The following is a 19,237-nucleotide window of genomic DNA, read 5'->3' as shown; positions in this document are numbered from 1 at the left end:
CTAATCGCACTAACTTACGTAGGATTTAAAACGTCAAATATGCAGATGAAGAAAGAACGAGTCCATAAAAACTCCTTCCTTTAGAATATCTGGCCAAAGAGGAGAAGCCGTCCACTGAACAACTTTGCCCAAACAAACATTTGCACGAATCAGGTTTCTTAAAAGACATTGCATGAAAAGTCGTATTTTTCTTTCTAGCCAGGAAATATATATATATATATATATATATATATATAATTATATCTATCACATCGTTATCTTTTAGTCATAAATCTTTTAATAAGATAAATTTTGTTCTAAATAATTTTACATTGATATCAATTGAATTTATCAATCTAATTTAGGTCGAAAATTACTGACATAAAAGTCAATTATTTGATGTGACACAGTTGGCATTGAAGTGGATAATTTCTGAATTTTCAAATATTTTTTTGAATATATTTTTTTTAAATTTTTTCCTTTCTTTCTCCTAATTATTTTTTTTCCCATTGTGGAGTTTTACTACCCTTGCTCGGCCTCACCTAAATGTGGTTGAGGCTCAAGTGATTGCGAGTGAGGTCCCCTTGTCGGAGGCCACCTTGCCGGCTAGAGGCAAAGGTGGCCATAGCCTCGCTAGTCCTGAGTGAGGCCGCCTTCATCTATGGCTATCGTGCCTCGCCCATAGTGGAAAGAAAAAAAGATAAGAAGGAAATGAGAAGGAAAAAATTGGAAAAAATTTAATAATTAAAAAAATTATCAATGTTAGTGATAACTGTCACATAAGATGCTTGTCGTCCATGCCATCGATTTTCGACCTAAACTTGCTAGATAGACTCAATGGGTATCAAGGTAAAAATGTTTATGACCAAATTGATTCAATTAAAATGTTTTGAATTGAATTGTATTAATACAATAAATTTAAGACTTTTGTTGTAATTTTTTTCCATCCTAGTTGGGTTTTATATATTGATATCCCCACGTACAAATTTAACTAAAGTTAGATTCGATGAAGCTGTATCCATCCATCCATCTTGCTGTATTTCCCCCACCGACGTTGGCTCTCTGCTCTCCACCACTCTCTCTCTCCGCCCGCCCCACCCCACCCCCTCCCCCCAACGTGCAATATGCAACAGCCGTGGGGACGTTGATGTAGTCATTACCGACCTCGGTCGAGGTCGGCGTTGTAGCGATTTTGAATAACCTGAAGTCGTCGGTGCCCACGGTGGATCTCGGACCAAGATCGCGAACGTGGCGGCAACCTCAACCTAAGATCCCTGGTCCATCCTCGGCCTCGACGAGAGAGAGAGAGAGAGAGAGAGGTGGGCGGCGGCTGGCCTAGATATGGAAAGCAGTCTAGGGTTTCTAGGTGGTTAGGTAAAGAAAAGTAGCGGGGATACTTGCCAAAAGAAGGGAGAAAAAACAAAACCAGAACGTGGTAAATAAAGTCACATGGTTAGTTGGTGTTGGTGCCCAAGCACAAAGCGAAGGCGCAAAAACAGAGGTCGTAGAGGGATACTGAGATATGAAAGAACTCCGAGATGATTTTCAGAACGTTTCCCCCGTAAAAATAAGAAGGAATTACATGTGTTGGAATCTAGAGAACTCGACCGTGCGGTATGGATGCATGCTCCTATTAATAGGGAAAATTGGCCACCAGTGTCATAAACCTTCTCTTTTTATTTATTTATTTGTTTGTTTATGATATCTCAAGTTCTACATTGAATGAGAAAGATCTTGTTAAGTGATGTCTAAACTAACACCATCCACTCAGCATTGAGCTGGGTTATTTACGAATGGCATTATTGTATGACCCAATGTGACGATGGTAGAGAGTTTTGAGCAAGAGGCTTTTAAGATGGCACAAGGTATAATAATGGACGTGAATGAGGGGAATATCATTGGGGTCCATATGGGCCAACATCGACGATGAGCTCAATTCTTTTAGTCGGTGGCCACCACTTTGTATGGTTACTTGGAGTACTTATTAAGAAGGCTAGGCCCACCTAGAAAGGATTAAACCTTTACAAAAAGAGAAAAAAAGGAAACAAATTAGAGATGGTCTCTATATAGGAATAATCGAAATCATCAAGCGATGTCCTCTTTCTTTCCTGTTAATGGCAAATGTTATCCTAGATTGCTACGGTAACTCTCTCTATTTCATCAATCTTGTTAAAAACGAGTCATTCGTGTTAATAAGGAAGGCTCAATGAAATTACTTTAATGGTGACCCGATTTAAGAGCCTAGTATCGAATTAGAATCACGTATTAGATCTCGCTCTTCTTTTTCCATGATGAGAACCAACTTACTCGATCAGTAAAAGTGGTCAGGTGGCATTTATGGCTTTGCTTTTTGATACCAGGAAAAAGGATTCGTCACATGAGACTTTACCTAAATCTTTAATCCGACTGAAAGCAGATCGTCCGCGGTAAGTTCATCAACTTTTTGCAAAACTATCTGGGCATTTGAGAACATCGCCGCCCACTATCTTTCCGTCCGCAACGCTCCAAATGGAGAACAAAGGTAACATCAACCACCCCCCCATCTCAATCCCAAAGGATAGAGCCAAACCGGGGCCATCACCTTCATCATGAATCGTATGATGGGAAAGCGGACACATCCCATGATCCTAAGGTGGAATTTGGAGGGCCTCCGGTCTATTGGACCGGAGGGAGAAGACGACGACCAGTCGACAGACACTCCATGTGGCCCAGAATCTTTTCCGAGTTCAAATTTGCCCCTTCAAATCACCGAACCCCTTTCAAAAAGTCTCAACCGAAACTCAAGACCATGCGGCGACCCTCAGTGGTGAGCCTAGTTCCTGATCGGGTCCACTCTTAGGGACCATCTCGTTTCCACCCAAAACTCAACCCTCCTCCCTAGGCTTGGCCCCCTTCCCCCCTTCCCTCGTGGGCCCCACCACCCTCAAACCTGACGTCCTTCTCCTATCATGGCAATTCAATTAGGGTCGGGAATTCCCGACACTACCCTTTTACATGATATTTGCGAGAATAGATAACTAACCGTATCCAACTTAATTAACATATTTGTGCAATAAACATGCGATTTGTTCTCCTTCATTCCTTTGCCCTCGATGCGCAATTCGTTCATACACAAACCGTCCAATGCGTGTTGCATACATATCAACTAGGCGAAACTCCATATTAATATTAATTTTCCCCCTCCACTATAATTTTAACGGTACCATTGAGCCTAGGATGATATTTCTCTGCTTATTTACCCCCTACCCATCAACTCAATCACGCCCGAACATGATTGTCAATCGGACTCCATCGCTTTTGGTATTATTAGCCTAGAAAAAGATATCCCACGTAACCCTATAATCTTTATCTCCTTCGTTCTAAAATGGCCATCGCTCTTATCCAAAAAGACGCATAATAGAGAGGATTCCTCATCATGAACTTGCTTACTCCTCCCGTGTGGGTTCCCCATCATTAAATCGAAGGGCCCGAACCCAACTGAACTCATAAAAGATCCTCTGCATTATATATTAAAGAATATATATATTATAAATATATATAATGTGTATGTATACAAAAATACATGCTGCGTTGTAGCGACTGTAGCTCCATATCTGAGCTTGACGACGACCCACCCTTGTCTGGTCCGACAAGATAAAACGATAAGGTCAAAAGCTCACGTCCCTCTCTTTCTCCCTGTGGGGAAGAGGGGGCTATTCGCATTCTCCTCGTCACTGCCATGGCTTGGCTCGGCTTAGATGGAATGCGATTTGTCAGAGGAACGTTCAACGGGGGGGCGGAATCGCAAAAACAAGAAAGAGGAGGGTCGAAAATGGGAAAGAAGAAGAAGAAAAGGAAAGCCATAGAAAAAGTGGAAGCGGGGGTGGAAATCAAAAGGCGTGAGGGACTGGGGAGTTCGGTTATGATCCACTGGGGAGAGGGTGGGGTTCGTGGCAGTAAAAGGTTGGAGGGCCTCAGCAGGAGGGCCCACCTGGGCGGTTGATGGCTCCACGTGGCGCGGATCCGTTAGCACCACCCCGACAGGTATTAAGCGGGCGAGCGCCCCCCCTAGAGAAAGACGAAGCAAAAGGAAGGAAGGAACACAGCAGGAGGGGGTGCCTCCAACGAGCTTCAGAGGCGTTATTATTTATTAATTCAACGTAAAAAAAAATTAAAAGAAAATGCATTATTTTACGACAAACTATTCATATTTTTTCCCCCTCTTTTTATTATTTAATAAATGAAAATATATGGTTAGCGAAAATGTATATAAATTAGGGGTTGGCGACGGTTTCGATCTAGGTCGTCGTCGTCGTCGTCTCCATCGCGTGCCGTCCTTCACGTGTCGCGCCTCCCTCTCCCTCTCCCTCTCTCTTCCCTTTTCGGTGTTCCTGTCCCGTTTCGCTTCCTTCTTCTTCCTCCTCCTTTTCTCTGCTTTCTCTGCTCTCTCTCTCTCTATTTTTATTTTTTGGGCTCTCTCTTTCTCTTGTATTTCTCTCTCTCTCTCTCTATCTTTTGTTGTTGTCGTCTCGTCGGTCGGAGCGCAGACGCCTCCTTGTCGTCTTCGCCTTCCTATCCACTCTCCTTGACGGTGGCAATCGCGCTCGCGTGTGTGTGTGTGTGTCTCTCTCTATCTATCTATATATATATACGTACGGACAGACGGACGTATCGGCCCTCCATTGCGGCTCTTTCACCCGCGCAACACGTTGCCCAGTGTGGTGCGGTCAGGCGGTGGAGTGAGAGACAGAGAGAGCTATAGAGAGAGAGAGAGAGAGAGAGAGAGAGAGAGAGAGGGGAAAATGGAGGGAAGGAAGCAAGGTGGATCGTCTTCTGCCCCTGCCTCTGCCTCTGCCTCCGCCTCAGCCTCTCCGCCGCCGTCGTCGTTCGCTTCGGAGCTGTTCGGTTCCAAGGAGGCGTATCCGTCGTCGTCCTCGGCGGGCATCTTCGGCTCCATCTTCGCGCCTCCCCCCAGGGTAAAAAGAAAAATATTTATCTTTTTTTCATTTTTGCCTTCTCCCGTGCGCGGCGACGGGCTCTTTGAAACCTGCCCATCGGGTTCGGTCTTTGGCTTCGGCGCTCGCGCGGGGTTGGTGGGTTCGTTGCCGCATTTCGATCGGTGGATTCGGATAATGATGCTGTAGGAAAAGCTCTGTTTTGCTCTGTGTAGTGGAATCCTTCGTCGAGATGCTGATCGTTTGCTTTGATCGGGGGGGTTACGTGAGGTTTCCCTTTCGTCCTAATTGGATGGTGTAATTTAGTTTGTTCACCCGATTGGAGTTGAAACCGACATTATCGGTGACGGAATTGATCTTACGTGCGTTGTGATTTGTCTCGTGAAGAAAGCGCTAGGCAGATGAAATCAACCTTGCAATGATGCTCGTTGAGACCGAAAATTCTTGTTTTTTCCCACCCTGCGGTTCCTTAGCATAATGGTTCCTGTCAGAAGTTATACATACAGGAGTTGTTTCTGTGTCCTTATGTATTTTGTTTGGCACGCTAGGTTCTTGGGAAGGAATCTGTGCGTTACGAGAGCGAGAGGAAGCAGGATTTTCAGAACGAGCCGTGGAGAAGCAAATCCGGACTTCCAGGTTTGTTTGGTCTGCCTTGCTCCCATGTGCACTTGTGTGTTGCCATCGAGCTCTACTCGAGCGCGAGATTTGAGTCCTTAATGTGTTTAAAGTGTTGCGGCCGGTATAGATATTCTGAGTGTGCCGTTGTTTATTTATGTCTTGATTCTGCTTCCCATTATTGTCCTCCGGCGGTTATTGATCGAATTTGACGGCGGTGCCTGACATCTTCCTCTTTCGTTTTCTTGTAACCGTCAATCTGAGTTGTTTAGAGAACATTCTACATCTGCAATTTATCTTTAGATTTATCTCTCTTTTATGAAGATGAGATGCTCAAAAGATACAGAGTAGTACATTTGATTAATGCTTTCTTAGTAATATCCCGGTGGATGTGTACTACCAAGAGAGTAACTTAATTATTCGATTAACCAGATGATGCGTCAAATGTCAGCGGAGGAGGTCAGAGCATGCTGAATGGAGATATGGCTACCATTTATCAAGAGCAGAGAGTACAACCATGCCACCTCAGTTCGTCTATATTTTATGGTGGCCAAGAGAACTATTGCCACCCTTCGAGTACTCAGGGATCTGGATTAAATTCTGTGGTAAGCAGAAAGTAATGTAGCCGTTTGGTTCATTTAGATGCAGGGAGGAGGGTCGATTAATATTGGGTTCAGCCAAACTCTAAAGTGAAAGACTAATCTGATTGAAAAGAATGTGTATCTCCAGCCAGAGAAGGTTTTTTGCATGATGCTTGATTTGGAGATTTTTTTTTTTTGTCGCTGGAACCTATTTTTGATTCACAAGTAGACCTAAAGGATATTTCCAGAGAAATTTTTTCTTGTGGAGTACTTCTTTAATTTGTGTGATGCTTAACCCTTTTTAGACTGGTTTTCTATTAAAATTATGAAATTATTGCTTGGCTGTACATGTTGACAGAACAAAAGAACGTTTTTGAAACGATAATTACTATGTTTGCATCGCTTTCATTTATCTTTATATTATCTGGATTTGGCCTGTTTGCAAAGAATGTTGTAGGTGGCTTGTCTTGGTCGCAGAGTTTGTTAACAGCTTTGTCTTCTTTTCAGTCCAAGAAAGATCCTGGAGAAGATGACGGAAGTGCTTCCAGGGGAAATTGGTGGCAAGGTATGGTACTGAAGCTGTTCCACTGTGTATATGTCGATTGCGTTCTGAGATTATGGTACTTAACTTTTTGTCGTTACATTAAATCCTGCAGGGTCTCTATATTACTGAGAGCTTACCTGTCAGGCGGATCGTCAATATGGTACTCCTTCTTGAACTAGTCTTGCAAGCATCTGAGTTTAAATTCCTCTCTGGATTTATTATAAAAGCAGACTCTAGCTTAAAAGTCTTCTGTCCATAATTGGCACTAGAAGAAATTTAGTGCGAGAATTTTGCTGTGTCTCTAAGAAATGATGAATAGAGGTGATTCGCTATTTGCTGAAGTTCTGTCATCAGATGATACACTTGCAAATTATGTGAATTTGTTTCAAATATTTGGCATTTTTCAGATATTTTTCCTTACATTTATGTACTTTACAGGCCTATATTTCCATAATCAGATTTTAGTGACTGCTAGTTTGAAAATGTAGCATTTGCAATGACTACTTTGATGCTGTGTGACAGTTGGCCCATGGTATTATGCTATACGATGTACAGATTTCTCATAAAGCTAGTTTGAACAGGTCGATATACTGGGATGAAGTGTAACATTTTTTTTCTTTACTAAAGCAATTAAAGGGCTGTATTACCATAAAAGAAGTCCATATTGCAAATTAATTGGGGCAAATAGGATTTTAGCAACACCAGAGCGTTCTCTCTCATTTATCTTCTGCAACCTTGAATATTCTACTATATTGTGATTCGGGAGTTTTTCTTGGCAGGTACATAGCAATACTATATTAGCAGTATAGTCTTACTTGGTTCTCATGGATATGAAGATAATGGTCAGGTTGCTGTTTGTCCAGCCTAACCATGAAGTGGTCGTCGGATACTATAGTTAACGACTTCCATATCCCTTTTCTCGAGTATGGATTGCTTTCCTTTACTGTAAGAGATGTTTGGATGAGGACTTCTTTCACCACAACCTATTATTGTGGACTGAAGGTGCCTTATAATCTAGTGGGTGCTATGTATAAACTTTCGAAGTTTCCTAGCTTAATTCTCTACTCACCAGCTGTAAATGACCGCATTATAGTATAGCATGATCTCATACTGTGAATATCTATTGCAGTAACCGCTCTGAGAGGATGATTTTCGTCTCTACTCATTTCTTTGTGTATTTGTGAAGCATTTGAATCAATGCGTGGTTTCAAATTTAGGTTTATACAGATAATGAATTCACAGGATGGCTATTTGGAACACGAATACTTCATGACCAGCTAAGCACATACTTTTCCATTTTGAAACGTGTCCACTACTCCGCATCTGAAAAGCCGAGGCTGATTCCAACCTTCTTACCATCATCTTATGTTGCTGCTTTTGCTACGAAAAGTATGTTGATTATGGTCCAAGCTTTAGTTAACTGTCGAATGGCCTGTTAGGCGGGTCTATCTCAGTTACGTGCTCCACATGGGAATGGCCCTCTATCTGTCCCCATTCGTGTTTTTCTTTTGTCTTTTCTAAGACCAAAGTGTTGTTTGTCTTTTCAAACTGCTCTTTTTCTTTTTTCTTTTTTGCCCTTTTTACTACCAGTCTTTTCCTCTTATCCTAAGCTTTGGAGCCTCTTGAGGTTATTCCCTATGCGAAGCGTGATCCATCGTTCTAAAAAGCAAAGCCGTATGCGTGAGCTTGTGGGACAGATTTTGCTTTTCCAAATTGGTAGTTGCCTGTTAAGTTATGGTCGTTAAAGCGGAAAGAAAAGGAGAAAATGAAAGGATTAGAGGGCGAGATGACGACAAAGATTCCAGAGCCACACCTTGGGGGGTCTATCGTTTATGGTCTTTTCCCTCCTTTTCCTTCTTTTCGATTTCTGGGTTTTCCTAATTGATGCTACCACGAGTATGTGTCGGCTGTGCCCAATGATCTTGTGCCAGGTTGACCTGAAGATTCTTTGAAAATTTTTGGGTTCTGTGGAGTTGCGTCTCTCTCTAGCAATTTCTGCTGGGGAGCTATGCACGGAGAAGTTCCAAAAGAACACCAGCAAGGAACGAAAACGATTGGAAGATTCTCGCAACTGAGAAAGCCCTCAGATGCGCTTCGATTTATTAAGGTAGATAGGGAAATAGATCATAGATTACAACAAAGCTCCTGTCCCCCTTATTTGTTATAAAACGACAGAGCTGAAGCATCGGTTGCCAAGGAATCATTAGCAACCATGTATCCGTGAGCATATGGTCTTCCATCATGGCAGGGTATAAGCTGCATAGGAACAAGAGAAATTAATATTTGGAACATAGAAGGTGGACTATGATATCAGCAAAATTGCACGAAAATTCATTAAAGGGAAATAATCAAATTTAGATCAAGAAATCACTGAGCGCAAAGACACAGAGTAATTATCTGTCGATGCGGTCATTCACATACCTCCGCACTTGTAACCCACCGGGCGGTCTGCGATGTTGCAGCGCTTGGGGATTGTGATGGCGGTCTCGAGCTTGATACCGGAAGCCTTGGCTGTGTTCGAGAGCATCACGGCGCAGAGGCAGCTCGGGTTCTTCCCTATGCTCTTCACCTGGGCACAGCAGCTGTCAGACACAGGGGCCTTAGCGTCCTGTGCAGCTGCCGCGCAGGGGGCCAGCTTCATGGCCTCGGCGTCTGGGGTTGTCGACTTCCCACACTCGCCTGCAGCGAGAGCTCCCCGGGACACCACGCATGCCATCAGGAGCAATGCAAGGATGCAAATGAACTTGCCCATTGGAGACTCCTCTTCAATTTGCTGTCACGACACAGCTTGTGAGGAAGAACGATGTTGCAGTGCTCAAGAATTTCCTCACCTGAGAGGGTTTTTTATACTGAAATTCTGGGCTTGAGAGGGTGTCTCATTTCATGTAATTCCCCACTATGTTCTAGTGGAGATAGCACTAGTCTCTGAAAACACATAAAAAACGAAACCAATTTCTTATTGCAGGGGTTTGGTGAAATCGGTATTGGAGGCTTTGGATTATCTCTTTTTGGACCAATTAAGGTTGTGGTCTCCAGCATTAGCGTCGGCCACTTTCCAGATGTTGCAGCACTAGCCAGTGTGAAACTAGAGAGGAGCTTAGATCTACAGACACCTGAATCATCTGGAACTCCTGAACCTACGCATGCAATAGTTGAGTGACCCTTCTTCGATCACTTCCAATGAGGCTAGGAATTAGTGGAAACGTGTAATCAAGTTTGAGACGAGCCAACTACTACAACTTCAGGAAAGCCTTGCCGATCGTTGGCATCTCAAAGAACAGGAGAATTCGCACCTTTGTCTACGTTGATAAGAGCAGAATACTTGATCTTATTCCCTTTCATTTATTGTAAGAACAGAAAGTCTGTTTTCACTTAGATACATAGGAGCTTATATCTATTGAAGCATTCAGCAGAAAGGTATAATCGCCAACGCAAACGATGCAACTGTTCCTTCAGAGTGCGTTGGCAGCGTTTGCTCGAATGCCTCGATCTATGCTCAGCTGTTGCTCCCATACCTGCCCTGGATTTTGTTGGAGAGAGATTTTCATCGTTGAATTGATATATTTGAAAGTAAAACAGATAGAACATAAACCAGTTAAACCAATCTGATTCGCGATATATTATAAGACATTAAGGTTTAAATAGTCTCAGCACCTATAATATCATGGTAAAGTCCTAGAAAAGCAAAGTGGTTGAAAGATGCTGCCATTGCCCGTTTAGGTTGAATACAACCTATCCAAGCTGGTATTTTGGACCTGGTTTTCGGGCACGTGGATTTTCTTGCACGCCTCACAACATGCCACAGGGAGAATTGGCCATTCGTTCGTCGGCCTTTCGATTCTTTGTGCGTCGTATGTGATTTTTATGCTCGTGATCAACTTACAGATAAATGTCATGTCATGCGCCATCAGGTATCAGCTGCCGGATTTTTCATTGGTCGACAAAATTGTCAAAACATTATTACAGCAACTAAAACCTCAGAAACACGTCATGTTACCAAGATGGAATTGTCGGATCGCACAGACAATAGCAACAGTCCTGTAAGGATGAGGAAAGAGTGATGTCGATACTACGGCATCTCAAAAAACAGAGTCGAAAACCAGAATTGATCGACAGTCTGACTTTACTCCATTGAAGGACTAAATGCTCTTGGAAAAAGCATGGAGTATCACTTAATTTTAGTCTAGTAGTTTCCGAGAAAGACTGCCAACTTTCAAACGCCATCTAATAGAGAGAATCAGAAAAGTCATTCATAGTGATCAGTTGAATTTGATAGGGAAACACGAAGAAGCTCCGATCTAGCTTTTTCTTCAAGAAAGTGAAAAGGCACTTGTTTTTTTTCCTCACGTTCCGATATGTACACAAAAATACAAGTCTTCACTCTTCATACTGTATCGCCTATAAACTCGAAAGATGAGGTTTGCTTCAATCAAACGCATTCACCATATAGTTGGCAGAAGTGCAAGAAAGGAGGATCAATGGTTGTAATCAAACCGAGACGTTACTATGAGGGTCAACACTTGCTGTGAAATGTCCAGAACCATAACCACCCCATTCCATCCGCAATCCGAAGGTCTGAAATCGGCGAGTCTATCAACACTCGACATGGCTCAGCAAGATAATAACAAGCAAGAAGTCTGTCCACATGAAGTATGTTGCAGCTAGGCAATACAATACTAACATCTCAGGGGTTCGCTCTTAATGTAAATTGACCCGTGAAGATGCATTATTCTCGATCCTCTGTCAAACTTTGAATTCAATGTACTTCTGACACAGAGGAAATGAGGAACGCAAGTCACAACTCGCAAGCGCATAAAGGCGCACACCCGCTAAGCCCAATAGAGAAGGAAAAAAAAAAAAGCACTCAATTTCATCAATAGTCAAAGGGTGAGTCGTTTTCTGACCAAAAAAATAAAATAAGAAGAGGGTCAGTTGTCTTACAGACGAGAACACTCTGTTTTCGAAAAATAGAAATGAAGAACACACTCATGGAGTCACGTGCTTTTGCGAATAATGGGGCGGCTAATCAATAGCGTTGCCGAAAAACTAACTTGGTGACATTTTGTTTCAAAACCCAAAAACAATCACGCATTTTGCATAGAGAACCAAATAGTAAGTGGAAATCGAGGCTTGATCGATAGAATCGTGGTTTTGAAAGAACGTAATGAAGAAACTAACCCTTCTCCACGTCTAACCGAGCTGCCGGACTTTAGAGCTCAGATATACACAATATACCAATAGCTTAGCCTAGGTGGTAAACTTCTCGTGCTACGTAGGTAATAGGTTTTCAGGCCTAGGATTATTTGAATAGATCGGTGACGACTCCAAATTTAATTAGAGAATGAGTAGATTATCCATTTAGATCCTAGATTAGAGAATGAGTAGATTATCCATGTAGATCCTAGACCTAGGAATTTGGGAAGATTGGACGCATTTTGAGCCAGAGGCTCCTAGGTTTGCAAATCACACAAGGATGGCCAAGAAAGTTGGAGTAATCGGAGGCAAATGGGATAAGAATAGCACAAGTGTCATAAATTTTGTTATGGTGCTCACTTGAATATCATAATTTTTTTTTCTAGAGTGCCATAATTTCTTAAAAATGTTTACTTGAGTATCATAATTTTTTGAATACCACAACTTTTTGAAAACATTTACCTAAGTACTAAAAAACTGACGTGGCATGGCACTTGTGGTGAACATCTTCAAAAAATTATGTAATTCAAGTGATCGATTGAAAATATATATAACACTCAAATCGTCGGAATGAAAAGTTAAGTTACTTAATTGAATGCCATACAAAAGTTTTCATACTTGTTGTCGCGACCTAACCTCGACCAAACCACCTAGGGTTTGGCTAATGGATTACTAAGTCTAGACTTAGCTCGGGCTCTCCTAAGCCTATACCAATTCACGACTTAGGTTCAAGTTCTTAATATGCAAATGATTTTTTCAATTAGGAGTCGCCACTATAATCGGAGAATCAGAATTTACAATCACTCACACGCTCAAGTGTTTCTCACACCTAGATTTAACCCCAAACCCAAAGTGTTTATAAATAAACAACTTACTTGGATATAAATTCATGGCACAAAAATACCACGTGTTCAAGTCGTACGCCAAAAAGAAAAGATCTCAAGCTTCCTTTTCTTTCTTTCGTGCAGCTCCTCTTTAGCAGACGTGCGACGTTAACATGGCTTCTTACGTAGGGCTTTGGCAGACTTTGAACGGCAAGAAAAAAAAAGACCTATAAATTGTCTTTGCTTTTATACGTGTGTGCCCAGGTCAAAGTTTGACTTGGGCCCCCGTACGCTTGGCTTCACGAGTACGTGCAGAGGTTTCTTGTTTTATCCATCAGCCAAAAGAAAAAACCCCATACGGAATATTGTGTGTGCCCAAAGTAAAAAAATTGACTTTGGGCCCCACGATAATAACCTTCTATGAAAGGAGGGTTTGGACACTTGCAGGCGAAGAATAAAACATTCCTTTATTATTATTATTATTATTATTTTTTGTATCTTTCATGCAGTCCCACAATCAAATAATAATTTTTTTATCCAAGCAAATCATGTTTTGCAATGGCTTAAACTTGAGACATAATTTAACAATTCTTCACCTTTGTTCGATATTTGAAGCCAAGTTATAGTGCTCATCATTCATGCTGCTTTCCCAACGCCCCAACGGACGCTCACTCTCCACAGATGCCAATAGAGCTCAAGTAGAGTTTGAGCTTCACCAAAGTAACAGACTTAGTTATCATGTCTGCCGGGTTATCTGCTGTAGCAATCTTTTTGACAATAACATTACCCTTAGCTAAGACATTTAGGATGAAGTGGTACTTGATGTTAATATGCTTCGTTCGCTCATGATAAATTGGATTATATGCCAAATATATCGCATCCTGGCACACTTTTGTATTCTAACCCAAAGTCCGAGAGTAAGGTAATGTGATCCTGTAAGGACACTTTCTAACTAATTGCACCACCTGCTAGCGTAAACACGTACTATTAAAGACTTGCAATCATCCAAGTCACTAGCGTGATTCAAATCCACAAAACCAGTGGTCTCACTGCCTTGTTGTCCCTCCAGTACACTATACCACGTCTGTTGTCCCCTTCAAATATTTGAGGATCCACTTCACAGCTTCCCAATGAGTTTTTCCAGGACGCTTCATATAACGACTAACCACGCTTACAGCTTGTGAAATATCAGGCCTAGTGTACACCATAATATACATAATACTACCCACAATACTAGAATAAGGAATACGGGACATATGATCCTCTTCCTCCTTAGTCTGCGGTGATAATTTATCTGAAAATTTAAAGTGCTTCGCTAAAGGTGTACTTACAGATTTTGCCGACTGCATATTAAAACGTGCTACGATCTTCTCAATATATTTCTTTTGAGATAGACATAAAACTCCTTCATCCCTATCACACAAAATCTCCATACCTAATATTTTCTTTGTAGCACCTAAATCTTTCATTTCAAATTCAGCATTTAATTGCTTCTTCAACACATTAATATCAGACATATTCTTAGCTACTATCAGCATATTATCAACATATAAAAGTAGATAAATTAAAAAACCATTCTCCAATCTCCTATAGTAAACGCAGCTATCCATATGACTTTTTGAATAGTTTTGACTAGCCATGAAAGTATCAAAACGTTTATACCACTGCCTAGGAAATTGTTTTAGCTCATACAAAGATTTCTTCAACAAGCAAATATAATCTTTCTTATTCGGAATAGTAAATCCCTCTGGTTGCCTCATGTAAATTTGCTCCTCCAACTCACCATGAAGAAATGTAGTTTTGACATCTAGTTGCTCTAACTCGAGATCCTATGAAGCAACTAAGGCAAGTAAAACACGAATATAATATGTCTTGCCACCGGAGAGAACACCTCATTGTAGTTAATGCCCTCACGCTGTGTATATCCCTTCGCCACAAGTCTCACCTTATACCTCGCTATCTCGACACCGGGAATGCCCTCTTTCCATTTAAAGACCCATTTACTTCCGACAATCTTTTGGCTCTTAGGTACTTTGACCAGCTCCCATGTATGATTTCATGGAATGATTCCATCTATTCACTCATAGCCCTTAGCCACTGCGACGACTCCAAATTAGTCATCGCCTCAGAGTAAGACGAAGGCTCATCTGTCTCCACTTCATTACCTACAGTCAATGCATAAGTAATATCTGTATAACCATAACATACCAGTGATTTAATGTGCCTTCTTTGTCTATCTATGGTTATAGTGTATGACCTAGAAATATGCACTTCTGGGTTATACACTAATGACACCATGATATGTCTCCGGAGTCTATACTAATGACACCATGATATGTCTCTGGTTATAGTTTATCTACGGTTATAATGTATAACCCGGAATTGTGATTTCATCTGCAGTCTCAACTTCTGTTACATTTGAGATCTCTAGAGTCTCTACCTGAAGTTCTACCTCACTAATGACACCATGATATGTCTTCTTTGTTGGTTGTGTCTCAAAACTCCTCTATTGAAGCATTGTAATCTTGTTGAAAATCACATTTCTATTGATTAGAAAATCAGGTGATCTGAGATCAGTACACCACAGCCGGTAGCCTTTCACCTCACGTGTATAACCCAGAAATATGCACTTCTTCGCCCTTGGCTCAAATTTACCATCACTTGCATAAACATACGTAGGACATCTGAATATACATAATCTAGAATAATCAACAAGTTTCCCTGACCATTTTCCTCAGGAGTCTTCCACTCGATAGCAGATGATGGAGATTGATTAACTAGGTAATATGCCATGTTCACTGCTTCAACTCAAAATTCTTTGCCAAGTCTTGCATGTGAAAGCATTCATCGAGCTTGTTCAAGTAAAGTTTTGTTCTTTCGTTCTGCTATGCTATTCTGCCGTGGTATCTCAGGTACTATGCGGTGTCTCACAATACATTCTTTCTCGCAGAACTCGGTAAAATATTTACCACATAACTCCATGCCATTATCGGTTCTTAGGCACTTGATTTGTTTATCAGACTGCTTCTCAATCAATGGCTTAAATTTCTTGAACCGATCAAACACTTTATATTTGTGTTTCAGGAAGTATACCCATACCTTCATCGAATAATTGTTGATAAATGTCAGTATATATTGGGTACCTTCTTTCGAAGGAACAGAAGACGACGGGCCCTAGACGTCTAAGTGAATATATTCAACTAGTCGCTTGGTTGAATGAATAGCTGTAGTAAATTTAACTCGGTGCTGCTTCCCAAAGATGCAATGCTTACATAGGTCCAGCTTCCCTGTCTTTTGACCCTTCAATAACCCCCTTTCATTCAGCATCGTCATACTTGCCTCGCTCATATGCCCCAAACACATATGCCATAATTGAGTCAAGTTAGAGTTTGACTCATCTGATGAAACTGCAGTGGTTCCGGTCACGGTCTCTCCCAGTAGATGATAGAGAGTATTTACTTTCTTTCCCTTCATCACTGTCATGGCACCTCGAGAGATCTTCAGTACTCCACCTTCAACGGTGTACCTACACTCGATGTCATCGAGTGTCCCCAGAGAAATAAGGTTCTTCTTGAGTTTTGGTACATGCCTCACATCTGTTAATGTGTGCACCATCCCATCGTGCATCCGGATCCGAATTGTCCCTATCCTCACAGCCTTACAGACTGCATTATTCTCCAAAAGAACTCTACCACCATTTGCAACCTAGTAAGTAGTAAACTAGTTCTTATGAGGCGTCATGTGATAGGAACACCCCGAATCCAACAACCATTTGTCTCCTGACGAAGTAACAGTCACACATAAAACATCTTCTGTATCACTATTGCTCCCCTTGGCAATGTTTGCCACATTGCTTATGGCATTCTGCCTATCAGTTTTATTCCTCCGCTTTGGACAATATCTCCTGATGTGCTCCTCCTCATGACACTCAAAGCACTTCATGTGTTCCTTGGACTTTCTATGCCGTGATTTCGATATGCTTTTATCTTTGCTGCTACTAGGCCCTCGATGTTGTTTTCTACCTTGAATCATCAGTGCTTCCGCTACTCCTTATGTCAGACCGTCATCTCGCAACTTTTTCTACCACTCCTTAGCAAATAAAGCGGACTTTACATTTTCTGAGGTAATTATAGTACGTCTCTGTAATAGTGAATCAGTAAAGTGCTCCCATGACTTTGGTAAAGAGGTTAACAACATCATGCTTTGTTCTTTATCATCAAGTATTTTACCGACGTTCTTTAGATCTATCATGAGTTTATTGAATTCATCTAGGTGGGTTCTGATAGACGTATCTTCAGTATGTCTAAATTGAAACATCTTCTTCAACATGTACAAGCGATTATTTAAACCTTTTCTCACATAGAGTGCTTGAAGTTTTGCCCATAATGCTGCGGCATCCTTCTCCTTGGCAACCTCTATTAACACCTCATTCGACAAATTTAATAGGATTATACTTTTTGTTTTTTCCATTAGCTTTACCCTCTCAGAGGCTTTCATTATAATAGGCAACTCATCTTCACCATCCAGTGCCTTGATCAAACCTTATGTTGTCAATAATGCCCGCATCTTGATGCTCCATAACACAAAGTTATTGCTCCCGTTAAACTTCTCAATTTCAGATTTCCTCTTAGACATAATTGTAATAACAAAATTTCCAGATAATAATAAGACAAGCAAAAGCTCCAAATCACAATCATGAAATCTGATACTGACGAAGCTCTGATACCAATTTGTTGGGATATAATACGCGGAAACGACAGGATCTTGCAATTTATGTCAACGTGAAATTACCAGAGAAATAAACGAGAAAAATAAGGATACCGGAAATTTACGTGGTTTGATTTGAGTATCGGTACCTACGTCCACGATGAGAGCCAGAAGCAAATAATCCATTTTAATCGGAGAATTAGAGTTTATAATCACTCACAAGCTCAAGTGTTTTCCACACTTAGATTTAATAAAAAAACCCAAAGTGCTTATAAATAAACAACTCACTTAGATATAAACTCACGTCTGAAAAATACCACGCGTTCAAGTTGTACGCCAAAAAGAAAAGATCTTTCTTTCGTGTAGCTCCTCTTTGGCGGACGTGTGGCGTGAATGCAGATTCTTATGTAGGGCTTTGGCGGACTTTGAATGGCAAGAAAAAAAAAAGACCTGTAAATTGTCTCTGCTTTTATATGTGTGCCCAGGTCAAAGTTTGACCTGGGCCCACCTACGCTTGGCTTCATGCGTATGTGCAGAGGCTTCCTGTTTTATCCATCAACCAAAAGAAAAAACCCCATCCGGAATATTGTGTGTGCCCAAAGTCAAATAATTGACTTTGGGCCCCACGATAATAACCTTCTATGAAAAGAGGGTTCGGATACTTGCAGGCGAAGAATAAAACCTTCATTTATCTTTTTTTTTTTATGTAATCCTTCATGCAGTCCCACGCTCAAATAATAAAAAAATTTATTCAAGTGAATCTCGTTTTGCAATGGCTCAAACTCGAGACATAATTTAATAGGAAATGCCATTATTCTTTTCAAATTCTTGAAACAATTTTATGATCACACCATTCAAATGTTAAGGAGTTTATATATTATTTCGAATGATTATTTTAAGGGGATAGCGTTTTTGTACAAATATTTGAAAGATGCGAGTAATGCTTGGATCCTAAGCTTATAACTATGGGTACAAAAATGAATGAGATGTTTGATAAATATTATGGAAGTTTGGATAAAGTAAATATAATGATTTTGATTACGGTGGCGTTAGATCCTATAAAAAAGTTGTATTATGTGAAGTATTGTTATGAGCAAATTTATGATGATGAAACAAAAATTAATGAGATGCACAATAAGTTGAAGTACATGTTGGAGCTTTTTTATGCATTTTATAAATAATATTTTCTTGGTCATGGTAACTGATATTTGGGTGGTCAAACTATGATTATTGAAAGTAGCAGTGCTTCCAATATCAATGGAAATGATGGAAACGACAAGATTAACATCAAAACTTGGCGAAAAAACTTTTTCCATCAAAAGAAAAGAGGGCGTGATAACGACAAATCAAAGCTTGAACGGTATCTTGAAGAGGATTCTGAAGATATTCTTGATTTGGATATTTCGATGTGGTGAAAGAGTACCAGTTCGAAATATAAACTTCTATTTTCGATAGCTTGGGATGTTTTATCTATTCCCGTGACTACTGTTGTTTCAGAATCGGTTTTTAATACTTCTGGTTGGGTGTTTGATGGTTTTAGAAGTTCTTAGATTCCTAGAGTAGTGAAGCTTTAATCTGTACTAAAGAGTAAAGACTGGTTGAGACCTGCTCGTGTGCCTATTAATGTTGAAGAGTTCATTGAGAATGTCAAAAAGTTTGAATTGGGTAAGCTTAAATCCTGCATATTTCGTTTTTACTTGTTAATTCTTTTGTACATCTAATGAATGAATTCCTTTTTTTAAGATATGGATTATCTTACTGAGGAGATTACCATTAGTAAATAGAGTTTGCATGTTGAAGTTGGATGACCATAAATGGCGAGATGTTCCATCAATGGCACTAATAGTAATTTCAATTTTA

At 40.7% G+C, this 19,237-nt stretch overlaps 2 protein-coding genes across 2 annotated transcripts; one reads left to right on the top strand and one right to left on the bottom strand.

The window, feature by feature from the left end:
• Positions 1 to 4,250: 4,250 nt before the first annotated feature.
• Positions 4,251 to 7,851, top strand: LOC104426421. Its single transcript, XM_010039480.3, has 6 exons — positions 4,251 to 4,934; positions 5,462 to 5,549; positions 5,961 to 6,133; positions 6,617 to 6,674; positions 6,766 to 6,813; positions 7,433 to 7,851. Exons 1-5 carry the CDS (start codon positions 4,761 to 4,763, stop codon positions 6,780 to 6,782), a joined length of 510 nt encoding a protein of 169 aa, XP_010037782.1. The 5' UTR covers positions 4,251 to 4,760; the 3' UTR covers positions 6,783 to 6,813; positions 7,433 to 7,851.
• An 844-nt stretch (positions 7,852 to 8,695) lies between these two features.
• On the bottom strand, positions 8,696 to 9,478 carry LOC104426420. The gene is made up of 2 exons (XM_010039478.2): positions 9,075 to 9,478; positions 8,696 to 8,909 (listed from the first exon to the last, which is right to left on the bottom strand). Exons 1-2 carry the CDS (start codon positions 9,403 to 9,405, stop codon positions 8,893 to 8,895), a joined length of 348 nt encoding a protein of 115 aa, XP_010037780.1. The 5' UTR covers positions 9,406 to 9,478; the 3' UTR covers positions 8,696 to 8,892.
• Between the last annotated feature and the right edge of the window lie 9,759 nt (positions 9,479 to 19,237).

This window comes from Eucalyptus grandis, chromosome 11, assembly GCF_016545825.1.
Source record: "Eucalyptus grandis isolate ANBG69807.140 chromosome 11, ASM1654582v1, whole genome shotgun sequence".
In the NCBI taxonomy this organism is placed as follows: Eukaryota; Viridiplantae; Streptophyta; class Magnoliopsida; order Myrtales; family Myrtaceae; genus Eucalyptus; species Eucalyptus grandis.
Note: the sequence above shows the minus strand (reverse complement) of the source record. Positions and strands in the feature narration are given on the sequence as shown.

What these genes read in the sequence shown, in the direction of transcription:
- LOC104426421 (XM_010039480.3), top strand. Translation starts at nt 4,761, where the DNA reads ATGGAGGGAAGGAAGCAAGGTGGATCGTCTTCTGCCCCTGCCTCTGCC. An exon ending in TCTTCGCGCCTCCCCCCAGG is followed by an intron (nt 4,935 to 5,461) that starts GTAAAAAGAAAA and finishes TTGGCACGCTAG; the next exon opens with GTTCTTGGGAAGGAATCTGT. An exon ending in AAGCAAATCCGGACTTCCAG is followed by an intron (nt 5,550 to 5,960) that starts GTTTGTTTGGTC and finishes TCGATTAACCAG; the next exon opens with ATGATGCGTCAAATGTCAGC.
- LOC104426420 (XM_010039478.2), bottom strand. Translation starts at nt 9,405, where the DNA reads ATGGGCAAGTTCATTTGCATCCTTGCATTGCTCCTGATGGCATGCGTG.